This window comes from Chanodichthys erythropterus, chromosome 3, assembly GCF_024489055.1.
Source record: "Chanodichthys erythropterus isolate Z2021 chromosome 3, ASM2448905v1, whole genome shotgun sequence".
Taxonomy (NCBI): domain Eukaryota; kingdom Metazoa; phylum Chordata; class Actinopteri; order Cypriniformes; family Xenocyprididae; genus Chanodichthys; species Chanodichthys erythropterus.
Window position 1 is genome coordinate 28,042,020 of NC_090223.1, and position 19,535 is coordinate 28,061,554.

The 19,535-nt window shown below is 41.2% G+C and overlaps 1 protein-coding gene across 1 annotated transcript; it reads right to left on the reverse strand.

The window, feature by feature from the left end:
* Positions 1–895: 895 nt before the first annotated feature.
* On the reverse strand, positions 896–18,050 carry col1a1a (collagen, type I, alpha 1a). The gene is made up of 51 exons (XM_067381630.1): positions 17,855–18,050; positions 16,270–16,461; positions 15,887–15,909; positions 15,618–15,653; positions 14,859–14,951; positions 14,367–14,438; positions 13,978–14,022; positions 13,567–13,620; positions 13,075–13,128; positions 12,772–12,825; positions 12,610–12,663; positions 12,458–12,511; positions 12,326–12,370; positions 12,155–12,208; positions 11,780–11,824; positions 11,605–11,658; positions 11,056–11,154; positions 10,900–10,944; positions 10,655–10,753; positions 10,512–10,565; positions 10,192–10,299; positions 10,046–10,099; positions 9,788–9,886; positions 9,640–9,693; positions 8,952–9,050; positions 8,720–8,773; positions 8,560–8,613; positions 8,280–8,333; positions 8,116–8,169; positions 7,836–7,880; positions 7,624–7,722; positions 7,383–7,490; positions 7,144–7,251; positions 6,985–7,038; positions 6,823–6,876; positions 6,626–6,733; positions 6,425–6,478; positions 6,227–6,280; positions 5,974–6,135; positions 5,089–5,196; positions 4,797–4,904; positions 4,634–4,687; positions 4,398–4,505; positions 4,253–4,306; positions 4,030–4,137; positions 3,886–3,939; positions 3,624–3,731; positions 3,251–3,530; positions 2,968–3,158; positions 2,622–2,864; positions 896–2,337 (listed from the first exon to the last, which is right to left on the reverse strand). Exons 1-51 carry the CDS (start codon positions 17,934–17,936, stop codon positions 2,191–2,193), a joined length of 4,347 nt encoding a protein of 1,448 aa, XP_067237731.1. The 5' UTR covers positions 17,937–18,050; the 3' UTR covers positions 896–2,190.
* Between the last annotated feature and the right edge of the window lie 1,485 nt (positions 18,051–19,535).

The following is a 19,535-nucleotide window of genomic DNA, read 5'->3' on the forward strand; positions in this document are numbered from 1 at the left end:
GTACAGAATCATTAAATGAACTCAAAAAATCATTTAGATGTAGTTAGATGCAACAGTCACTGCCAGTTGCACAAATAATATGCTACTGATTTCTACACATTTGTATCACAGTCTTCAGCTACTCTTTAAATAAAGCCTACCATTTCACTTTAGTTAGGTTTGCAAAGTTTTCCCCTTCCTCAAAGAATTTCAGTGTTTAAAGTGAAAGTGAGTGCATGGATCCAGTTAGCAGTTTAGACATTCAAGCCCCCCACTACGGAAGCCTCCGCATACCTTACGATACAATGGCCCTGTTGTGTCCTACAGGACTACCACCTTCACCACTGACCACCTTTAGCATTTGAGTGCACACTGCAGCAAAAGACTGGTTCTCCTCAGCTTAAGCTCCACTAAAGCTCCACTTTTAAATACTTGGTATTTCAATATTTTAAAATAAGTATGTTTACAGCAACATCTCTCTCAGCTTTCAAGTCAAAGGAATTCTCAGCTCGCGGATTATACTATCCTCAACAGCACGGATGACCCATGATTTCTACAGATGTGAAGTTCGGAGCATCAACCAACACGAGGGAGTCTTGATCTGAATTTTCACCATTGGATCATTTGGATTATCAGTGGAATATTATCCACATCATCTTGGAGTGCACTGATTTCAAGACGCATTTTTGTCAACATAAGTGTCTCAAGGCTGCACAAGGTTAGTACACGCAAGCATCAGAACATGCGGTATTTCTTTCTAACATGTAAGTTGTTTTGCTCAGAGTTTATGTCCTGTTGGTTATGGATTGCTGAGTAGTATAAGAAACTACTTTTGCAAAACAACAACATGAAAAAAAAAAGCACCAAAAATAAAAGTAGCAGACGTTTCTGATATTTTCTTTAATCTTTCCTTTTAGTCAAAACAACTGTAACAGGTGCAAGCTGTGCTTCATTCAAGTCCATTAGGCAGTCAGGGACGAGTCAAGATCACTTCTGACAAACATAAGGTCGACCACTTAACATGCTTTATTTCAGCATTCAAAATAATTAAAAACATCTCAAATTATTATACATATACAAAATAGGTACAGATCTTCTTGTTTTAACCCCCCTATGGTGTGCTTCTCTCATAATTTTAGGACTTTTCTATTTGATTGCCTGTTTTATGCTTTTTTTAAAAAACCTAGGTGAGAACAAAACAAATCCTGATTACAGAAGGATGGGAAGGACGTGGGGATATAGCTAGAAGCAACTGGACAACACTGGGGGGATATTTTGCAAAGAAACCAAAAGACAACAACCAAAAAGTGTCAAAAGGTGTTTGGAACATAAAAACAGACTCCACCTGCTTATTCTGCACTTGAAAAGACTGCGTGCATCACAGCTACAGTACTGCTTCTTAACAAAAGCTCTGCTGTCTGGCTCTTAGCTTACACTTGAGAAAGAGAGGCATCTGTTACAACTGGGCAGCAAGATACTAGGGTTTTGTTAGCACCAAAGGCCCTGTGAGCAAAAGCGACGAACAATACATTACTTTTAGAACTTTCAGGACCTCATGAGGAAATAGCACCTTTACAGCTGTCACTTGATCTTTTAACCATACTTCTGCCAAGTAAAATCCTGACCTGGTGTTGGTCAACACTGGGAATTGCAGGTTTCTTTTTTGAGGTAGCCATAAGACATCAAAACAAAGTTGAACCCCTGTCTCTACTAGATGAACTTTGTGTGACTCTTGAGAGGAACGCTGGCATTCGGCACCCGATGGTCCTAATGGGTATAACACAAAGACACTTAAATGTCATTTTACAGATTTATTTAACACCTGAACATGGTACAAAGCATTTGGTTTTGCTCTTTCATTGTCCTTCCTCAGTGGTTGAAAAAAAGTCACTTGTATCATTGTTGTTTCTTTAAAACTCCAGGGGAATTTTACACTTTATAAGTATATATTATTTTCTTGTTGCCAGTGAAACAAATGAGTCTTCTAAAGTATCCTCAGTGTGGGTGGTGGTGACAAAATAGTGGTCCAAAAAAAGCCTGATAACACACAACCACTGTCTTCTGAAGCACAGGTCTAAGCAAGTGGACCATTTGGACAGCCAAATTGAATTCTAGGGTTTGGTTTTAATGCATAGAAAAGATTTTTAGAGAGATGATTGCTAGAAAAAAAACACACACGCACACAAACAATCTCAAGTCCAGATTTCTTTTTTACAAGAAGCAGACTGGGCCAACTTCAATGCCAAATTCCTGATTAGGTGCACCAACGTCCATAGGGGCGATGTCAATAATAGGCAGACGGGATGTTTTCGTTGTTTTGTAGTCAATGACTGTCTTGCCCCATGCACCGGTGTGCGACTGGAGAGATGGGGAAAAAAGGAAAACAGGGGTAGAATTAGAACAAAACCATTCTTTATGTTGCTATAATAATAATAATAATAATAAAAACATTATGTTGCTAAATGGAATTTAATTTGGATAAAAGCTACTGCTAAATGTTAATGTAAAGTAATGCTTGGATATTGTCATTTTAATAATGTATCTTGTATTAGCTCTCAAATTCAAATAAACAGTACTGTTGTGATGATATTGAGATGCAGAATGACTGTGATGTTCACATCAAGAAATGATCTAGAACTCACCGTGCAGCCATCCTCAGTGACGCTGTATGTGAAGCGGCTGTTGCCCTCTGCTCTGATCTCAATCTCGTTGGAGCCCTGCAGCAGAAGAGCCTTCTTCAGGTTGCCAGAAGCCTGGTCCATGTATGCAATGCTGTTCTTGCAATGGTATGTAATGTTCTGGGAAGCCTCAGTGGACATGAGGCGCAGGAAGGTGAGCTGAATGTTGACATCCTCAGCCTTGGAGCCCTCGCTGCCATACTCGAACTGTAGGTTTTGAGAGGAAAGCACAAGAAAATCAGCAAATATAATAAACAGATATATGAAAAAAAAAATCTGTTATACTTTTTGGCCTAGTTGACGTCCTCACCTGGAAGCCATCAGTCATGGCCTCTCCGAACCAGACGTGCTTCTTCTCCTTGATGTTCTTGCTTGTGTACCAGGTCTTCTTGGGAATGGTGGACTCAGCTGGGTAGACACAGGTCTCGCCAGTTTCCATGTTGCAGTAGACCTTGATGGCATCCTGGTTGCAGCCCTGGTCAGGGTCAATCCAGTACTCACCTGTGTTTTGTTTTTGAGGAATGAGAGGATTAACGTATGCATGACAATGCAGTATGATGACTGTACAATTATTGTGTAATTGAGAAACGTACCGCTCTTCCAGTCTGGGTGGCACATCTTCAGGTCACGGCAAGTGCGAGCAGGGTTCTTCTTGGTGCCATCTGGGCTCATGATGCTCTCAATCTGCTGGCTCAGGGACTTGAGGGTGGTGTCAACCTCCAGATCACGGTCGCGCATCACATTGGCATCGTCGGCACGGAAGTGGCGGAAGGGATCAGGGGCCTTCTCCTGTGGCTGGGCAATGAAGCCGATGTCAAATCCACCACCAGAGGGTCCAGGAGGTCCAGGGGGTCCGGGAGATCCAGGAGGTCCCTATATCAGAGAGTAAACCAAATATGGTGGGGTTAAAGTATCTTTTTGGTTTACTGGGTGCACAGTCATGTAGAAAAAGAAAGAATCACCCACAGCTGGTCCAATTTCTCCATTGCGACCACGGGGTCCAGGAGGTCCAATGGGTCCAGGAAGTCCGCTCATACCATCCTTACCAGCAGGTCCAGCAGATCCAGCAGGGCCCTATTAATACAAAAACAGAAACATCCAAATCCAGTCAGAATGAACTTCAAAATATTCAGGCAACTGTGTATATGCTTCAACTACTTGATCAAAGCAGAAAAATAACGGTATTACAAATATGCAGCAAGATTATATATTTTAGAATACTACTTACTCTAGGTCCAGCGGATCCAGAAGCTCCAGCAGGTCCAGGCTCTCCAGAAGGTCCCTATGGACAAGAAAAAAGAAGATTTCAGGCTATGGATATTACATTCGGGATTTATAATGTAAGTTCCATAAGCTAAACAGAGTCACTTACAGGAGGTCCTGGGGGTCCCTGCATTCCAGTAAATCCTCTGTGTCCCTTCATGCCTCTCTCACCAGCCTCGCCAGTCTCACCCTTGTCTCCACGAGCTCCAGCGGGTCCCTGAATAAAGACATTACACCTCAGACGACAATAGAGTGTGTACCACAGATGACCCTACATGCAGAGTCTGGTTTGGCAATTCTTTTGTGGTTTAAGTCTTTGAGTCAGGACTTACAGCGGGTCCACGGGGACCAGCAGGGCCAGCAGCACCGGCAGGACCAGCAGGGCCCTAAGAAGGAAAAAATGAATTTGTTTAATCTACTCCCATGCTTTTTAAGCCATCAAAAGTTCAATTCATTATTAGGGATGCGGACACTTACAGACTCTCCACGATCACCAGTCTTTCCAGCAGGGCCAATGGGTCCAGGAGCACCAGGAGGTCCAGGAGCACCGGGAGTGCCAGCAGCGCCAGTCTCACCACGGTCACCCTATATCATAAGTGGAAGAACAGAATTTTGTAAGGGATACCACCACAGTCCCACAACCTAATGTGTGGTAAAGAGGTTTGACTACTGAATGTGTTGCATAATGGGAAACCATGAAGGCTGCAGCTCACCTTGGGGCCAGCAGCACCATCACGACCAGCAGAACCCTCATTACCTGGGGTACCCTAATGTGAAACAAAGTACATAGGTGTCAACAAGGCAGGGCACTATTGTTTTAGTTTGTTTATGCCAATGAAATTCAACAGGTATTGGTGTATATGTGTATATCCTTACCTCACGACCAGGCTCGCCAGGAGGTCCAGCCAGTCCAGGGGGTCCCATGGGTCCAGGAGGTCCACGTTCACCAGAGGGACCAGAAGGTCCCTGTTTGCCAGGCTCTCCCTAGATGGAATGATGAACAGAAGTATGATGAAAGCTTTACCATGACTGATGCTTAAGAAACCAACTTTCCAACAAGACAAACTCTTGAAGGTAGATACTGGCTGAATAAAACAAATTCATGATGGCATGTATGGCAGTAGATGAGCAAGCAATCAGTCTAAAATAAGGGAGCCAGAATACTCACAGATGGGCCTGGGAGACCAGGGAAACCACGCTCGCCTCTTTGTCCAGGGAGACCAACAATACCACGCTGACCAGCAATACCTTGAGGTCCAGGTGTACCAGAAGGGCCCTGCAAGAAAAGAAGGATGGATATTAGTGAGATAATATAGGAAGTTCATCATAGGCAATGTCTTTGTTTTATTTATTCTTATAGATAGAAATGATATATAAATATCTACTAATTTATACTAGTATGGAGATAAAGATGGAAGACAGGGGGTGAATCCTATTTCCCTCTAGCAGAGATGTATTAAAGCAAAGAATTGTTCTAACAAGCACATCACTGTCTTACAAATGATCTCTACCTATAATCAATTAAATAATTAATGCATTTGGTATACAGAAAGCTCTCAGCTAAAGTATAACTAATAAAGTTGTGAATTTGTAAGATAACTGTGAAAATGATGACTATCAAGAGCATCAAATAAAGAGAAACAAATCCATGAATAAGGAAAAGGGTACAAATTAATATTATTTCAAACCATCCTGCATTTCATTTCCGGGATGGCTTGTGAGAGAATTAACTGAGAGGCCAGTATTCAAAAATAACCATATTAAAGCTTGTCTGTAGTGTGCCTAAAGGCATAACATTGGGTCAGTTGTAATTTGTTTAAAGATTTTGTGTTCAGATGAGACCAGGATAGCATTTTAAATGCTCAAATAAATATATGTTGTGCACATACAACACTGCCAAAAAATGTGAGGATTTGAGAGAACTGGTTAAGTAATCTGAATATTTTTTCTAGGCACTTTAATTGATATTACATTCATAATTTGCTTACAGTCATGTATTCAGCAACGCCATAAGGTAAGGCAATAATGTTATTGATCGGCGTGAAAGACTTACAGTGGGACCCTCAGCTCCGGGATTTCCTTTCTCACCAGGGGCACCAGGTGGTCCAGCAGCACCAACTTCACCAGTACGGCCAGCAGGTCCAGTCTCACCACGGTTACCTTTCTGGCCCTCCTTACCAGAAGGTCCAGGAGGTCCTGGGGGTCCAGCGTTTCCCTAAGAGAGACAAGCAGCAATCAGAGAACCATCATTAATTATGGAAGAGGACCACATTTACTATGTAAATCATTGTTATAGAGGTTCTTACAGCAGGGCCGGGAGGTCCAACTCTGCCAGCAGCACCAGGGAAGCCAGTAGCACCCTTAACAAAGAAGTAAAAATGGATTAGTCCAATTGTTTTATGTCAATTGTAAAGCATAACATTTTGCAATTTTCAATTGCGCCAAGTAATATACCAACCCTAACATATCACCCAGGAATATGAAATTATGGAAGTCATACTCACAGGGGGACCAGCAGCACCACGGGCACCCTTGGGACCAGTAGAACCAACAGGACCCTGTAATGGCACAAATCAATTTGATTAAAAATTTGGATGTCAACAGTAGTAAAGGCAACCATGACTGTTACATGGATCAAACTGTATAGACCCAAAGAAGCATGTGTCTGTTTTGGATGAGGAGATGATCAGAGAAGGTGATCACACCTGAGGTCCGGGGGCACCAGTTGCTCCTGCAGGTCCTGGAGGACCAGCATCACCCTTAGCACCATTGTCTCCAGCCTCTCCCTTAGCACCAGGCAGACCGTCAGCACCCTGTTGGAGAGAAATTAGATGTTTGAACTAAGAACTGGTCTGTAATTGTTAAAACACTTTAAGGATATATACTAGAGTTTGTTACTCACAGGAGGTCCAGCAAATCCAGCAGGTCCTGGAGCACCAGTCTCTCCGCGCTCACCCTATTTGTAATTGTAGAACAGATGATGCCATCAGATCATTTTGAAAAAGAACTTCAATGTTTCTTTAAATGATCAATTTAATATATCTGCATCAAGGATTGTGCTTACAGGTGGTCCACGGGCACCAGCAGGTCCAACAAGTCCAGGAGCACCAGTCTCTCCCTATGTTCAAATACAAATGAACCATGGTTAAATATGCTCTTTGACTTTGTAAGAATTATCATCAGTGATTATGGATGTATGGAATATAGCACAAAAGACTCTCACCTTGTCACCAGGAGCTCCAGCAGGTCCAGGAGGTCCAATTGGTCCGGTCATACCACGGATGCCATCTTTACCAGGGGCACCATCAGTACCTTTGGCACCTTGGTCACCCTGGGATAAGAGTTTGTTGTCAATTTTGAGAATTTGTGCCCTTCAATTCAATTGCTGTGAACTGAACTGAGTACTGAGTTTCTTGTAGGAACAGCTCTCAAAGTTCAAAGAGGTGCATCACAAGTACTCACTCTGTCACCCTTAAGACCTGGCAGACCAGCAGCACCACGCTCGCCAGGCATTCCTTGAAGTCCGGGAGGACCCTGAGCGCCAGGGGCACCTGGGGCACCAGCATCACCCTAAGAAAGCAAGAAAAAAATGATCTGATATACTCTTCAGGACTTTGATTCACATTTTTGGACATCCTCTGAATTTTGCTTATTCATGTGTAGGATAACTTCAATAAAGTGTGTGAGGACAGGTGAGACTCACCTTGGCACCATCGTTACCAGCTGAACCAGGAGAACCACGAGCGCCAGCAGGACCAGCAGGGCCAGGGGCACCACGCTCACCAGGGAATCCTCTGTCACCCTAGGTGAAAAGTAAATAGAGATACCATCGGTTCTTGTCCATCTCACATATCTAGAACTAGAATTATTATTATGGGCTATGTGCCATTTGGTGATCATGTTGTAGATACTCACTCTGGATCCAGAAGGTCCAGGAGCTCCAGCCTCTCCAGGAACACCCTGTAATAGGCCGAAGAAGGCAAATCAGTATTGTGTCGCCTGGCCTTTCATTTCTGATAGGACTTGTTCGTTGTTGCCCATAGCTAATGCTCATAGAATTGACAAGCAATGTGTATGTTTATGCATAGTATCCTTGCAAGCAATGCTGAACTAATCATTTTAGATCTTAACTTCACATCTTCAGGATTATATGATAAACAGCAGTTCCATATCAGCACATCATCTAGCAACTTACCTGCTCACCAGACTTGCCAGGCTCACCGGTAGCACCTTGAGGTCCTGGCAGACCCTGTCATTTAGATGTGCATAAAAAGAGATGAGCATATTGATGTTAGTGTGTATATAAAAAATATTGTGTATGGAGTGGATAGGGTGGGTAAGATGAGTGGGCACACTCACCTGGAATCCGGGAGGACCAGCAGGTCCCTGTTCACCTCTCTCACCAGTAGGCCCCTATTCATAAAAACAATATCATGAGACACTTTAGCCAAAGTGGTTAATTAAATTATTCATTGTTATTTTAAGTATGATTGTAAAGTAGTAGATAGAAGTACAATATAAGTTGAAGTTATATATGTTGTATTCGTGGCCATCATATGAACATTTGAGACTGTTTAAAATGAGACTGAAATAATGTTAAATGACAAAATGCATAATACGATATTGAAGTGCTACTTACAGCAGGTCCAGGAGCACCAGGGGCACCAACATCACCGTCTTTACCAGGAGCGCCCTATAGTTAAGCATAAAACACAATAGAATAAGGCCCAGACTAAGACACTATGAACCAAAAAGGGTAAAAGATAACTGGTGTGGAAAACAAAATCACATATACTTACAGTAGCACCAACAGCACCCATCACACCTCTCTCACCAGGTTTGCCAGCTTCACCCTGCACAGGGGCAAAAAATAAACATCAGACTTAAAAAGCTTTTTGTAACAAATGCACACAGAACCAATGTGTTATCAATGTGGGACTGTCTGCATTTTGACTACGCAGTGAGAATACTGACATTTTATAGTGTAGTTTGTTTCAAACTGAAAGAGTAAAGACAGTTTAGAGCACTCACAGCAGCACCCTTAGGTCCAGGGAATCCCATGACACCAGGCTGTCCTCTGGCTCCAACGGGGCCAGGAGGTCCAGGGCGGCCATCTTGTCCAGGAGTACCCTATCAAATATAAAACAAAAAGACCTGTGAGCTTTGATCCTTTTCTACCTTGTATGAATATCTGGGAATGGGATGGTATGTATGAATGAATGTATGGTATAGCGATATGTTAATTTGGAGGTAATTAACCCCCGTTTTCACAGATGAGGCTTAAGCCTAGTCCCAGATTAAAATGCATGTTTAACTGAAAGCAACTTTCACTGACATATCTTAAAATATGTTACTGTCATTGTTTTGTGTCAAGATCCACACCAGTAATGGTTTTTTTTTTTTTCTTTTTTTTTCTAAGGCATATTTATAAAAGGTACTTAAATGTCCTAATTGAACTAATGTCTAATCCTGGCTTAATCCAAGCCTTGTCTGTGAAACCAGGCCTATGGCTTTGACTGATTTAGGTCTCTTTTTTAAAACCTCTTTTTCTTTAAATGTTCTGGAATAAACAATCTAAGTGTTCAAAAGCAGTTTTAGGCTTGATATTGTTGGATTTCAAACATCGAATCCAACCAGCAGTATATAACATGCATTTGGGTTATCTGTTATGGTGTAGTGGGTTTGTTGTGACATTATGGAGAATTGTGTTGGCACTTACAGATGGTCCGGTCTTTCCATCAGGTCCAGGGCTGCCAGGGCTACCAGTCATACCCTGTAATTGGCACAAAGAGAGAGAGGGTCAGACATACTAATCAATCAATCCCACCAATCATATATAGCATTCCTGTTGATGCCAATTTTCTCACCTTGGATCCTGGCATACCAGGTTCACCATTGCGGCCAGGCTCACCAGTGGCACCCTTAGGTCCAACAACTCCAGGGCCTCCACGCTCACCAGGGGCACCCTGTTACAGAGATCAGAAAGAGTTGCACCATTTACCATTGCTGAAATATGACATATGAATATTATAATATCCTAAACTGATTTTGCGCCTATTTTTTGTTTAGTTGCTAACTAAAATGGTTAATTCATATGAAACATTTTGTATCTTTTGTAGACCTACCTTGGGACCTGCAGATCCATCAGCACCAGGGAAACCACGAGCACCAGGAGCACCCTGCACAAAGAGGTGTGTAATTGTTATGGTCTAGGCCACTGTTAAGGTACCTGCTAATATTTTCGATTATCTGAGGTTGAGTGGGTACATACACGTTCACCAGGAGGTCCACGGCCACCTGCAGCACCGGGCTCACCACGGGCTCCTCTTTTGCCTTCCTCACCAGGTGGGCCAGGGGGACCCTGAACTCCTTGGGCACCCTGGGTAAGCACACAAGAAAAAAAGAAGATGGTTAGACATGAAATCAATTATTGTGTAATAGTTGCTTTGTCAATCCTAGGGCACTGTTTTAACAAAGCAGTGGAATGTTTCAACTAAATTTGCTTGATTAGATTGATATTAAATTGAGTTTTAAAAATGATGAAGTGAGTGACAAAGTTTTCTAGATCAAATAAGTGAAGTTTATACTTACAGCCTCTCCCTTGGCACCAGCCTCTCCTTTGGCACCAGGGGCGCCGGCCTCACCCTGTAAAATGTAAAAAGAAATTGTGTAAAATAATTCACATTTCCTTTAAAAAAATGCGGCTGATGATCTGAGAAGAAATGGAAACTTACGGTGTTACCCTTAGGGCCAGGGGCACCAGCAGCTCCAGAAGGTCCGGGAGGACCACGAGGTCCAGGGAAACCAGGAGCACCAGCAATACCAGGAGTACCCTGCAGGTGGCAGCAGAGAGTAACAAAGATGTGGCCGTTAATTTACTAACACCAAAATTGTAATCCAGAAAGAGCAAATATGTTGGCCTAAAGAAGAACTTTTATCAAATAGAGCATTTGCTGATAAAGATTAAACCGATACTTACAGGAGAACCCTTGGGACCAGCAGCACCATCAGCTCCGTTGTTACCCTACAGTAGAAGGAAATCAAAATGGACAAGGTGGTCAGGACTGAACTGCACAATTATTAGAAATTTAGGACAGAAAAAATATATTTTATATTTAAAAAGAGAGTCACTCACAGCGGGTCCAGCAGGACCAGCAGGTCCAGGGTTACCAGCCTCACCACGGGCTCCCTGTGGTCCCTCTGCACCACGAGCTCCCTGAGGACCAACCTCTCCCTGGAGAAAGCAAAGAGCAAGAGTGAGATGTGTCAACATAACACTTATGAAGAGCTACAAGGGGCATCTCAACTCTAAATGCCAATGAAGGACTGTGTAAATAGTCTATAAAATGCTATAGTCTATGATGCTAGAAGAGCTAGAGAAGAGTCATCTTAAGTTTCATTATCTTTTAATGCTGCATGATGACTTTCTGTTAAATTATCTATTGTGAATCATTCAAGCTCCAAACAAATAATAAGTTCAACTAATTAAGCTTTTAACTACTAACACATTTCCAAAGATCAACTCAATCAAAAGATTGGCCTACATAAACAAGATAACTGACAGAGTTGTCTGGCTCTATTAGCCCAAATACAGTGCCACCTTGTGGTACTCTAGCTATTTGTTTGGTTTGATTTGGAATTCGAATATGTGCAATTATGTGGACAAATAAGAGTATTTGTTTACCTTAGCTCCAGGGCCACCAGGGAATCCTGGGGGACCAGCAGGGCCAGTTGGGCCCTAAAAATAGAAAAAGAAAATAAATTATAGTGAGATTTTTACTCATCATCATTTTTCAGATTAATTCAGATCTGGTGGGATTACAAAAAGGTCTGTTTATTTTTTTGAAATGGCTACTTACAGGAGGACCAGCAGCTCCAGTGGCACCATCATTACCACGAGCACCCTGAAAAATTGAGAAGCTATGATTATTTGAAACTTATTCATTATTTATATATTACAAAGTGTAATATGTGCACTGTAGAGGACAGGATTTAGATAAAGTAATTATAAATACTGCGTTTTTCTTTGAGGGGTGATCTCAACCCATGTAAAAATATCCAAAAGGCACAGTATGTGTTTGCAAAATGCTGTTAAGCTACTGTGAAATGCTTAAAATCCATGTCTGTCCTTTCTTAACAAGGTACAGCACGTCTCATCTACAAATTATGTATAATACTGCAACATAAGTAATATATCAGGACAATAATAAAGTAGGGTTATAAGGGTTACTTACAGCAGCACCAGGAGGACCAGCACGGCCTCTCTCGCCAGGCAGACCACGAGGACCCTGGGAAATAGAGTTACATTAGAAAGGGCTACATATATGGATGAGAGAAACAAGTTGCAAAATAGCACGAAAGTCATGCCTAAATATGCAAATCAAGTGTGAATAGATGATACCTACCATAGCACCAGGAGTTCCGTTCTCACCAGGGGCACCAGCCTCACCCTAATGGACAAAGCAGCATGTTAAGTGGCCTGCTTACTGTGAAATTTAGGTTTAAAGTGTAATACTGATTTTAAATTCTGATTTCACCTTAGGACCAGAAGGGCCAGTATCTCCCTTAGCTCCATCTAGACCGCTGAATCCCTGAGGTACAGAGGATGCACATAAAGATTTATTTCATGTTGACATGGGTTGATAGTCATCAAATGAGAGGAACCACTTCCTAGAGCTAGAGCACTCACTCTGTGTCCCTTGATGCCTGGAAGTCCAGGGGTTCCGGGGAATCCACGAGCACCCTAGGGAGAAAGAGAAAGGATTTTACAGCCTTTGCTACTTTTGTGAGTCATACACCATAATGCTAATAACTAATATAATGCAATTATAACAACAGTGTTTTCACTCACCTGTGGGCCAGGGGGTCCGCGCTCGCCAGGGCGACCGGGTTTGCCAGACTCACCCTACAGAGTCAGAGAAAAACAGATGAGAAAAGGAGAAAGAAACTGAATGTTTAAACCCTAGAATGAGTTATGAGAAATGTTTGCTATATCCCTGCCACTGTTTCCTGATTTATCCGTTTCTCTATGATGCTGATAAATATGATGCTTGGCTCCTTGAAATTTTAGATGAACAACATACTGTACTATAACAGAACTGTAACTAAATAAAGGTTCTTAAACCAAAATCTAAACATTATGTGGATTACTTACATCCTCTCCGTTCTTTCCAGGGGGACCAGCAGCACCACGGGGACCCATTGGACCCTAAAGCAGGAAAGCAGGAGAAAAAAATCTAGGTTAGGAAAAACATTTGTGTCCATGTGAGTGTATTTTTATGTGTTTCACATTGTGGCGGCATGAGTGAGTCACACTTTGGCAGAGTGAATTATCCAGATGATAAAAAGTGAAATATTGACTAAAATGACTTTTTGTTGGCCAGTTACAGACCTCTGTTATACAAATAAACAGGCTGGATGTCATGCATCCACTCAGTAGAAAAGCAATCTAGGTGGCTGAGGTCAAGATTCATGAACCCTGTTCCAATTTGACCTCAAACTGGAGTCACATACAGTATGTAAGTAGGTGAGAGTTAAATGAATGTGGGTGAATGTAAACAGTCAAAGTGGACTGACTTCAGATATTTACTGAGAAAAAGCTGTGTTTGATTGGATGGATGTACAAATGATTTGTTTAGATACTCACAGGAGCACCAGCCTCACCAGGCTCACCAGGGGGACCAGTAAAACCTTGGGGTCCCTGTAGAGGAGGACAATAGGCACAAATGACAAAAAGCACAAGCCTGAAGAACACTGTTACATAATAGAAGCAAGATTACATGCTAAAATTAGCATTAAGGAAATAGGTAGTAGCTCATTTAGACTTTGTGGGTGGATCTAATAAAAGTAACTTTATTCTGATTTTCCCCTTTTTTTTTGCAGTAATCAAACTAATTTCACAATAATTCATTTGAATATGACTACTTTACTATTATAAATGCATGGTGCATATTTATATTTATTATTAATTTAATTATGACTTCCAGTATGGAATTGGTCTTAAACATATTAAATGTCAGGATGATAAGATTTTTATGAACTGTTAAGGAGTACTCACAGGAGTTCCAGGAGGTCCAGGGGGTCCACGGGGGCCCATAGGTCCCTGTAAAAAAGAGAAAAAGGAGATACAGTCAGCAAACCTGACAAAGTAACAATTGGTTAACATATTGTTAATACGATATTTTTGTTTGAAGCTACATGCTACATATGCTTTGTAGTGGCCTACAGTGAGTTCTGTTTATATAAGAATATACTAAGTTAAGCATGTGTTTAGTGCAGCAGCTGATTTGATGCTGTCTGTTAATAAAAAGATGAATGGAAATATTATAGGGAGACAAGTGGATATCCATATTGTACATTTAGTGAAGTGATATTTGCATCACTCAGCGGTTTATAGCATGCATGCATAAGAATATGTGTTATAGGTTAGCATGTGTGCATTTTTACCATGGGGCCTGGGACGGCCATTGCTCCGCCAGATTTCTCATCGAAGCCACCAGACATCTGAGGAGAAAAGTTCTGTGGAGAAAGGGGAGAAAAAGCAAGGACCTTGTTAGTAATTTGGACTGGGATCATTTAGTTCTTACACAGGATGAGATGAGACCTTTAGAAAAGTATCTGTGCTCATCTCAGCACAAGGCAGGATGAAACCTAACTGAATGTATCTAGCTAGATCATGTTCAGGGGCTTATCTTGAGCTTCATCACAAGCTTTGCATGCCTGTGTGCAACTGTAGCTACTGCCCCAAGGGTGCTGTCCACTTTAATGGTGCTGAAACGTGTCAGCCCTGTGACCTCAAAGGTCGTTTAAATGTGATTTGATTTCAAATTCTGACCTAGAACAACTGAGAAGATTTGCACCTGGCCTGAAGGTACTTTTAAGTCACACCTTTCACCTATCTGCTGAAGAAATTTTCCCAATTTAGGGTGAGATACTTACTCCACCAAGGCCAGGAGGTCCAGGGGGGCCTGGGGGCCCGGGAAGGCCAGGCTGTCCAGGGATTCCATCATTGCCAGGAGGGCCGGGAGGACCCTGTTTAAGTTCAAGGGAAATTAGGATTTAATGGGATGCTATAGTACAGAAAGGTTTGTACACTGAGAGCAGCTTACATCAAAGCCCTTACAGTTCAAAATGATGCACCACATGTATAGATCAGTCAGTTTTACTTGGTAGAGGTATAATTAGTGGAAAGTACTGGGTTGATATATAATTCTGTTGTCTTTTTACATTAAATACAGACCAAATCATCTCTCTGTGCCTCATCGCAAGAGCTCAAACACCACAAATACCATATAATAAGACAAACTAAACCATCTGCATGTGCTTGTAGCATCATTTTGTTGTTATGAAGACATGTCAGAAGTAAAGCTTATCATTAGTGCTGCTGGTACATATGAGTACTTATAAGTTATATATATATGTATGAACAATGCATAATCTCGCAAACAAACACTATCATGACTCGAAATTTCAAATAAATCAGATCAAATACAACTAAAAATCAGGTAAGCTAAAAAACTAACTATACAAATTCTAACATTACATATATAATATGCTCTAAGTTTTGTGGAGTGCTAATGACAGCTGATTTAGAATGAATTTTTTTGGTCTCCAAGAACTTAAAGATGTTCATCAAGTAAACAAAACCCTTGATGAAGCAATAAACAGATGCATAAAAAGAGAGAAATATAAACCTACCCTGTCACCCTTCTCACCGGGAGTACCTCTAGGTCCCTAAGAGAGAATGATGGACAAAATTAGTTTATAAAGATTTGTTTTCCCAGATAAGTAACATAGCAACTTTTAACCAGCTTCAAATGAGCTAAAAAAAAAAAAAAAAAAAAAAAGATGCCTTGAGCATGTTATAATTATTGCAACATTAATACTGGCCATTTGACAAGATTCTTCAATGAAGCAATGAACTGAAAACTTATTTAAGGCAAAAATAAAAGTAAGGCAACATTTACCTCAACACTGGGTTCCTGGAAATCTATACAATTGAGGAAAAGAAAAAGAAAAATTAAAACCATATAAAAGCAGAAATTAATTGGATGTCTCTTATCAATTCTAACCAACAATCAGCCTAACAACTGAGTCTCTGGTTTTCCCCAATTAGATTTGAGGCCTTGAGCCTTGATTTAGGCCTACTAGACCAAGAACCAAACGAAAAATTAATCCAATGAATGACCATAAGGCTGGAAGCTTGAAGATCACATTTAAAAATCCAAGGGAGTAAATGTTGTGGATCCATAAGAATTTTCCCATACATTTTAAATGGGGGATGTGGGTTGTTCTGTTTGCCCAAGGTAAGGGGGGTAAAAAACGGTGCGTGAGAATCAAGGCGTCGTACCGTCGTCTGGGCAGACGGGGCAGCACTCGTCGTGGGGAATCACTGGGTTGGGGCAGTCGGTCGTGTCCTCGCAGATCACCTCGTCGCACATAACGGTGCCGCTGTCGCACACGCAGATTTGGCATGGCTCTGGTTTCCAGACGTCCCTGTCATTGTAGACCTGGCCGTCCAATGTGCAGCTGCCACCTGTGCCTACGGGAATAACGAGTAAAATACTTGCATGAGTATAAAAGTACAAATGGAAACGTTTGGTATTTGAGAATATCATAGGATTTATATTAAATATTCAAGTCAGTGTGTTTCATGTTTACTGTCTACAACGTGAGGCTCAATCAGTGACGGAAGGTGGGAAATGCTTATAATTAACTTTTAATCGTCTCTAAATAATCTCCAGATCTCTAAACCTAAATCTTATGAGGGAAATATTAAGTATTTGCTATTATATCAACTGAAATTAGGCCACGTCTTTAAAATGTTGCTTTCTAAACATTTCCCGTAGACGTGGGAACAGAATACGCACACCTTTACTTTTGCTTGAAAATGTTTGAAAATGACCTCTAGGTGGCGTAGTGCCCTTAGGCCCAGATTCCATTATTCAGAGGAAAAAGCTGAGGGAAATTTTCCACGCCTGCTGAAGCTGACCGTCCATCATGAAGTAATTGAAAACTGTCGGCTTGGCAAAGACTAACGTTTTCCTTCAGTGGAAAGTCTGCAGGGTCCGCATGTGTTTTCAATCACCATAACAGAGGGGGAAAGTGAAAGAGTTGGGGTGGGGGATTGTCAAAATGTGATGTCATTGCACATTTAACCACCAAGTGGCGCTGTGGTACTGTCTGAAATACGTAAGCCCCTTCAGATGGTAAAATTATGTGTCTGGAATAGTAATTAAAAGTAAAAATACATTTGAACTATTCTTCTTTTTTCTTTTTGTACAGAAAATCAAACAGTTTTTGTTTTAATGTAGTTAGCAGACTATCCAGCTTGGAGAGATGCTCATCCAAGAATGAGATCATCTCTTTTATTGTTTGGGGGGGAAACTTTTTTTTAAATGGATGTCGCCCATTGCCAGATTGTTTTGCTGGAGCTGTCTGAATTGCTTGGTTTTTCCCCAAACTAACCAATTTATCACAAGACAATGAATTCAATCTGAACTTTTATTTCTTTCAAAGTTTTAGGTTCCACATTTTTTTTTTTTTTATCAGTTAATTTTTAAGTATTGAGCTCATTATGGAATATTTGATCTTCTCTTCCCTGTCTGCTTCTCTCATTTAGCAGCTGTTGAGGACAACAAATTGCGCGTGGAGGAGAATCTCCAAACCTGTGCCAACTTGTCTCCAAAGGCTCGCGCATGCAGAGCGTGAAAAGGCCCGGTGGGTCTAATGCATATTATCCAGACTAAGCAAATATTCTTCTCCCATTCCAGAAGAAAACTTAAGGATATAGGAATGCATGCCTTTTTTTAGTCCTGAGAGAATAATTTATCTAGCTGTTTCCTTCTACAGCATCACAAAATAGCCTCGCTGCTTCACTTTTGCACCCACTAACCTCCAGCAAAACCGAAAAGTTGTGGAAAAGTTATACTTACGATCATCCTCGCCTTGTCCTCTTGCCAAAAGCACCGTTGCGCTGAGTAACAGCGCCAACCGAATATCCACAAAGCTGAACATGTCTAAATATTAGACATGTAGACTCTTTGAGGCGAGGGAAGTTCTTTTTTTCCTTTAGACTCCAATCATACACGGTAGGGTCCGGTCTTCTGTGACTCCAATCCAGACCCCAGCAGAAACTCCCTACTGCCTAAACCAACTCTAGGTCCTGGCTTTTATACCCCAAACTTTCTGGGAGGCGCCGGGCGCAGAAGATAACTCAAGCATGTTCACGTTTAATAGAATAGCGTCCCTCCTTCACCGGACAGGGGGGCTGTCTTCACAACGTTTGCAGAACCAGCATCTAAAGAAACCTGATCTCTTAATAAAAAGGTGAGGGTTTGCTCTCAAAACTTCTTTTTGGTGAAGCTATAGGTTGTGTGCCAAGGTAACCACCTGTATTGTGGGCATATCGCCGGACTTTTGTTTCAGTCTTGAATTCTGGAAAGACCTCTCGACCAAACACTTTCTTCAGATGAGGACTTTGGGATGAGGACCACCACGCAGTGCTTTCTGAACTAAATTTGTTATCGTTTCTTTACGAAACAATTCTGTTTTTGTAGACAATTTTGTAGTTCAGTTCATTTCTGCATCTATCTATCTATCTATCTATCTATCTATCTATCTATCTATCTATCTATCTATCTATCTATCTATCTATCTATCTATCTATCTATCTATCTATCTATCTATCTATCTATCTATCTATCTATCTATCTATCTGTCTGTCTGTATTAAAATAGCGATTCAAAAGTTATTTATGTATTGTGTATTATGTATTGTGTATTGTTTGTACAATTTAGACTTATAATTATCATTTGCACCTGAAATTATTAGCCAAATACAGTATTTCCTTTTATTTGATGCATCTTTGAGATGTATAGGCCTTATATTCTGATGCTGATTCAGGATGGACACACTTTCTTAATAAAAGCAGAACAACAACATTGTTCTTTTAACTTGTCACCATGTTTTCTGTCATTTAGGCTTACTAAAATTTTATCATTGTGAAATATCATGTTTCTTCATGTACAGGATGCCACATTGGCATGATTTTGATTTACTTAAAACTTTAAGGCAGCGATTAAACTTCTTTTTTCAGTTATAGTGGACTTTTTTAGTATCTTTGTTGCATTGAAAGAAAACACAGTTGTAAAAATAACGGAAAGAAAAAAAAATGGCCCAGACTATAATAACGGAAAACGCTCTTAAAGGTGCACATCCATAATACGCGGCCACGCACGAGCCATAAAAAGAGCATTGGATTGCGAGCGGCTGCATCTCTCTTCCGCAGACACGTCGCACCTCTGGAGCTGTCCAATCAGAGCTTACGCTCTCCCCCTCTCTCTTCATCTTCATAGCAGTGTCTCATCCAAGAGCTGCGTCTGCCTCCTTATTCCGTTCAGAATAATGCAGATGAAAGGAGTCGCGAGCCTTGAGAGAAAGGGAGGGAGAGAAAGAGAGAGAAAACGCCACCTCATCGCTTTCAGGTGCACGTAGGGTCAGTCACGAAGAAAGCGCTTGTGCCACATTCACATACTATGGCAGGCCAAAGCAATACGACTTACTAAGGCATAATGGGAAGGAATGCATGTACTTTTAAACTAATAACCTAAAAAC

What these genes read in the sequence shown, in the direction of transcription:
- col1a1a (XM_067381630.1), bottom strand. Translation starts at nt 17,936, where the DNA reads ATGTTCAGCTTTGTGGATATTCGGTTGGCGCTGTTACTCAGCGCAACG. An exon ending in TGGCCGTCCCAGGCCCCATG is followed by an intron (nt 14,023 to 14,366) that starts GTAAAAATGCAC and finishes TCTTTTTTACAG; the next exon opens with GGACCTATGGGCCCCCGTGG. An exon ending in CCGGAGCTGAGGGTCCCACT is followed by an intron (nt 5,197 to 5,973) that starts GTAAGTCTTTCA and finishes CTTTTCTTGCAG; the next exon opens with GGCCCTTCTGGTACACCTGG.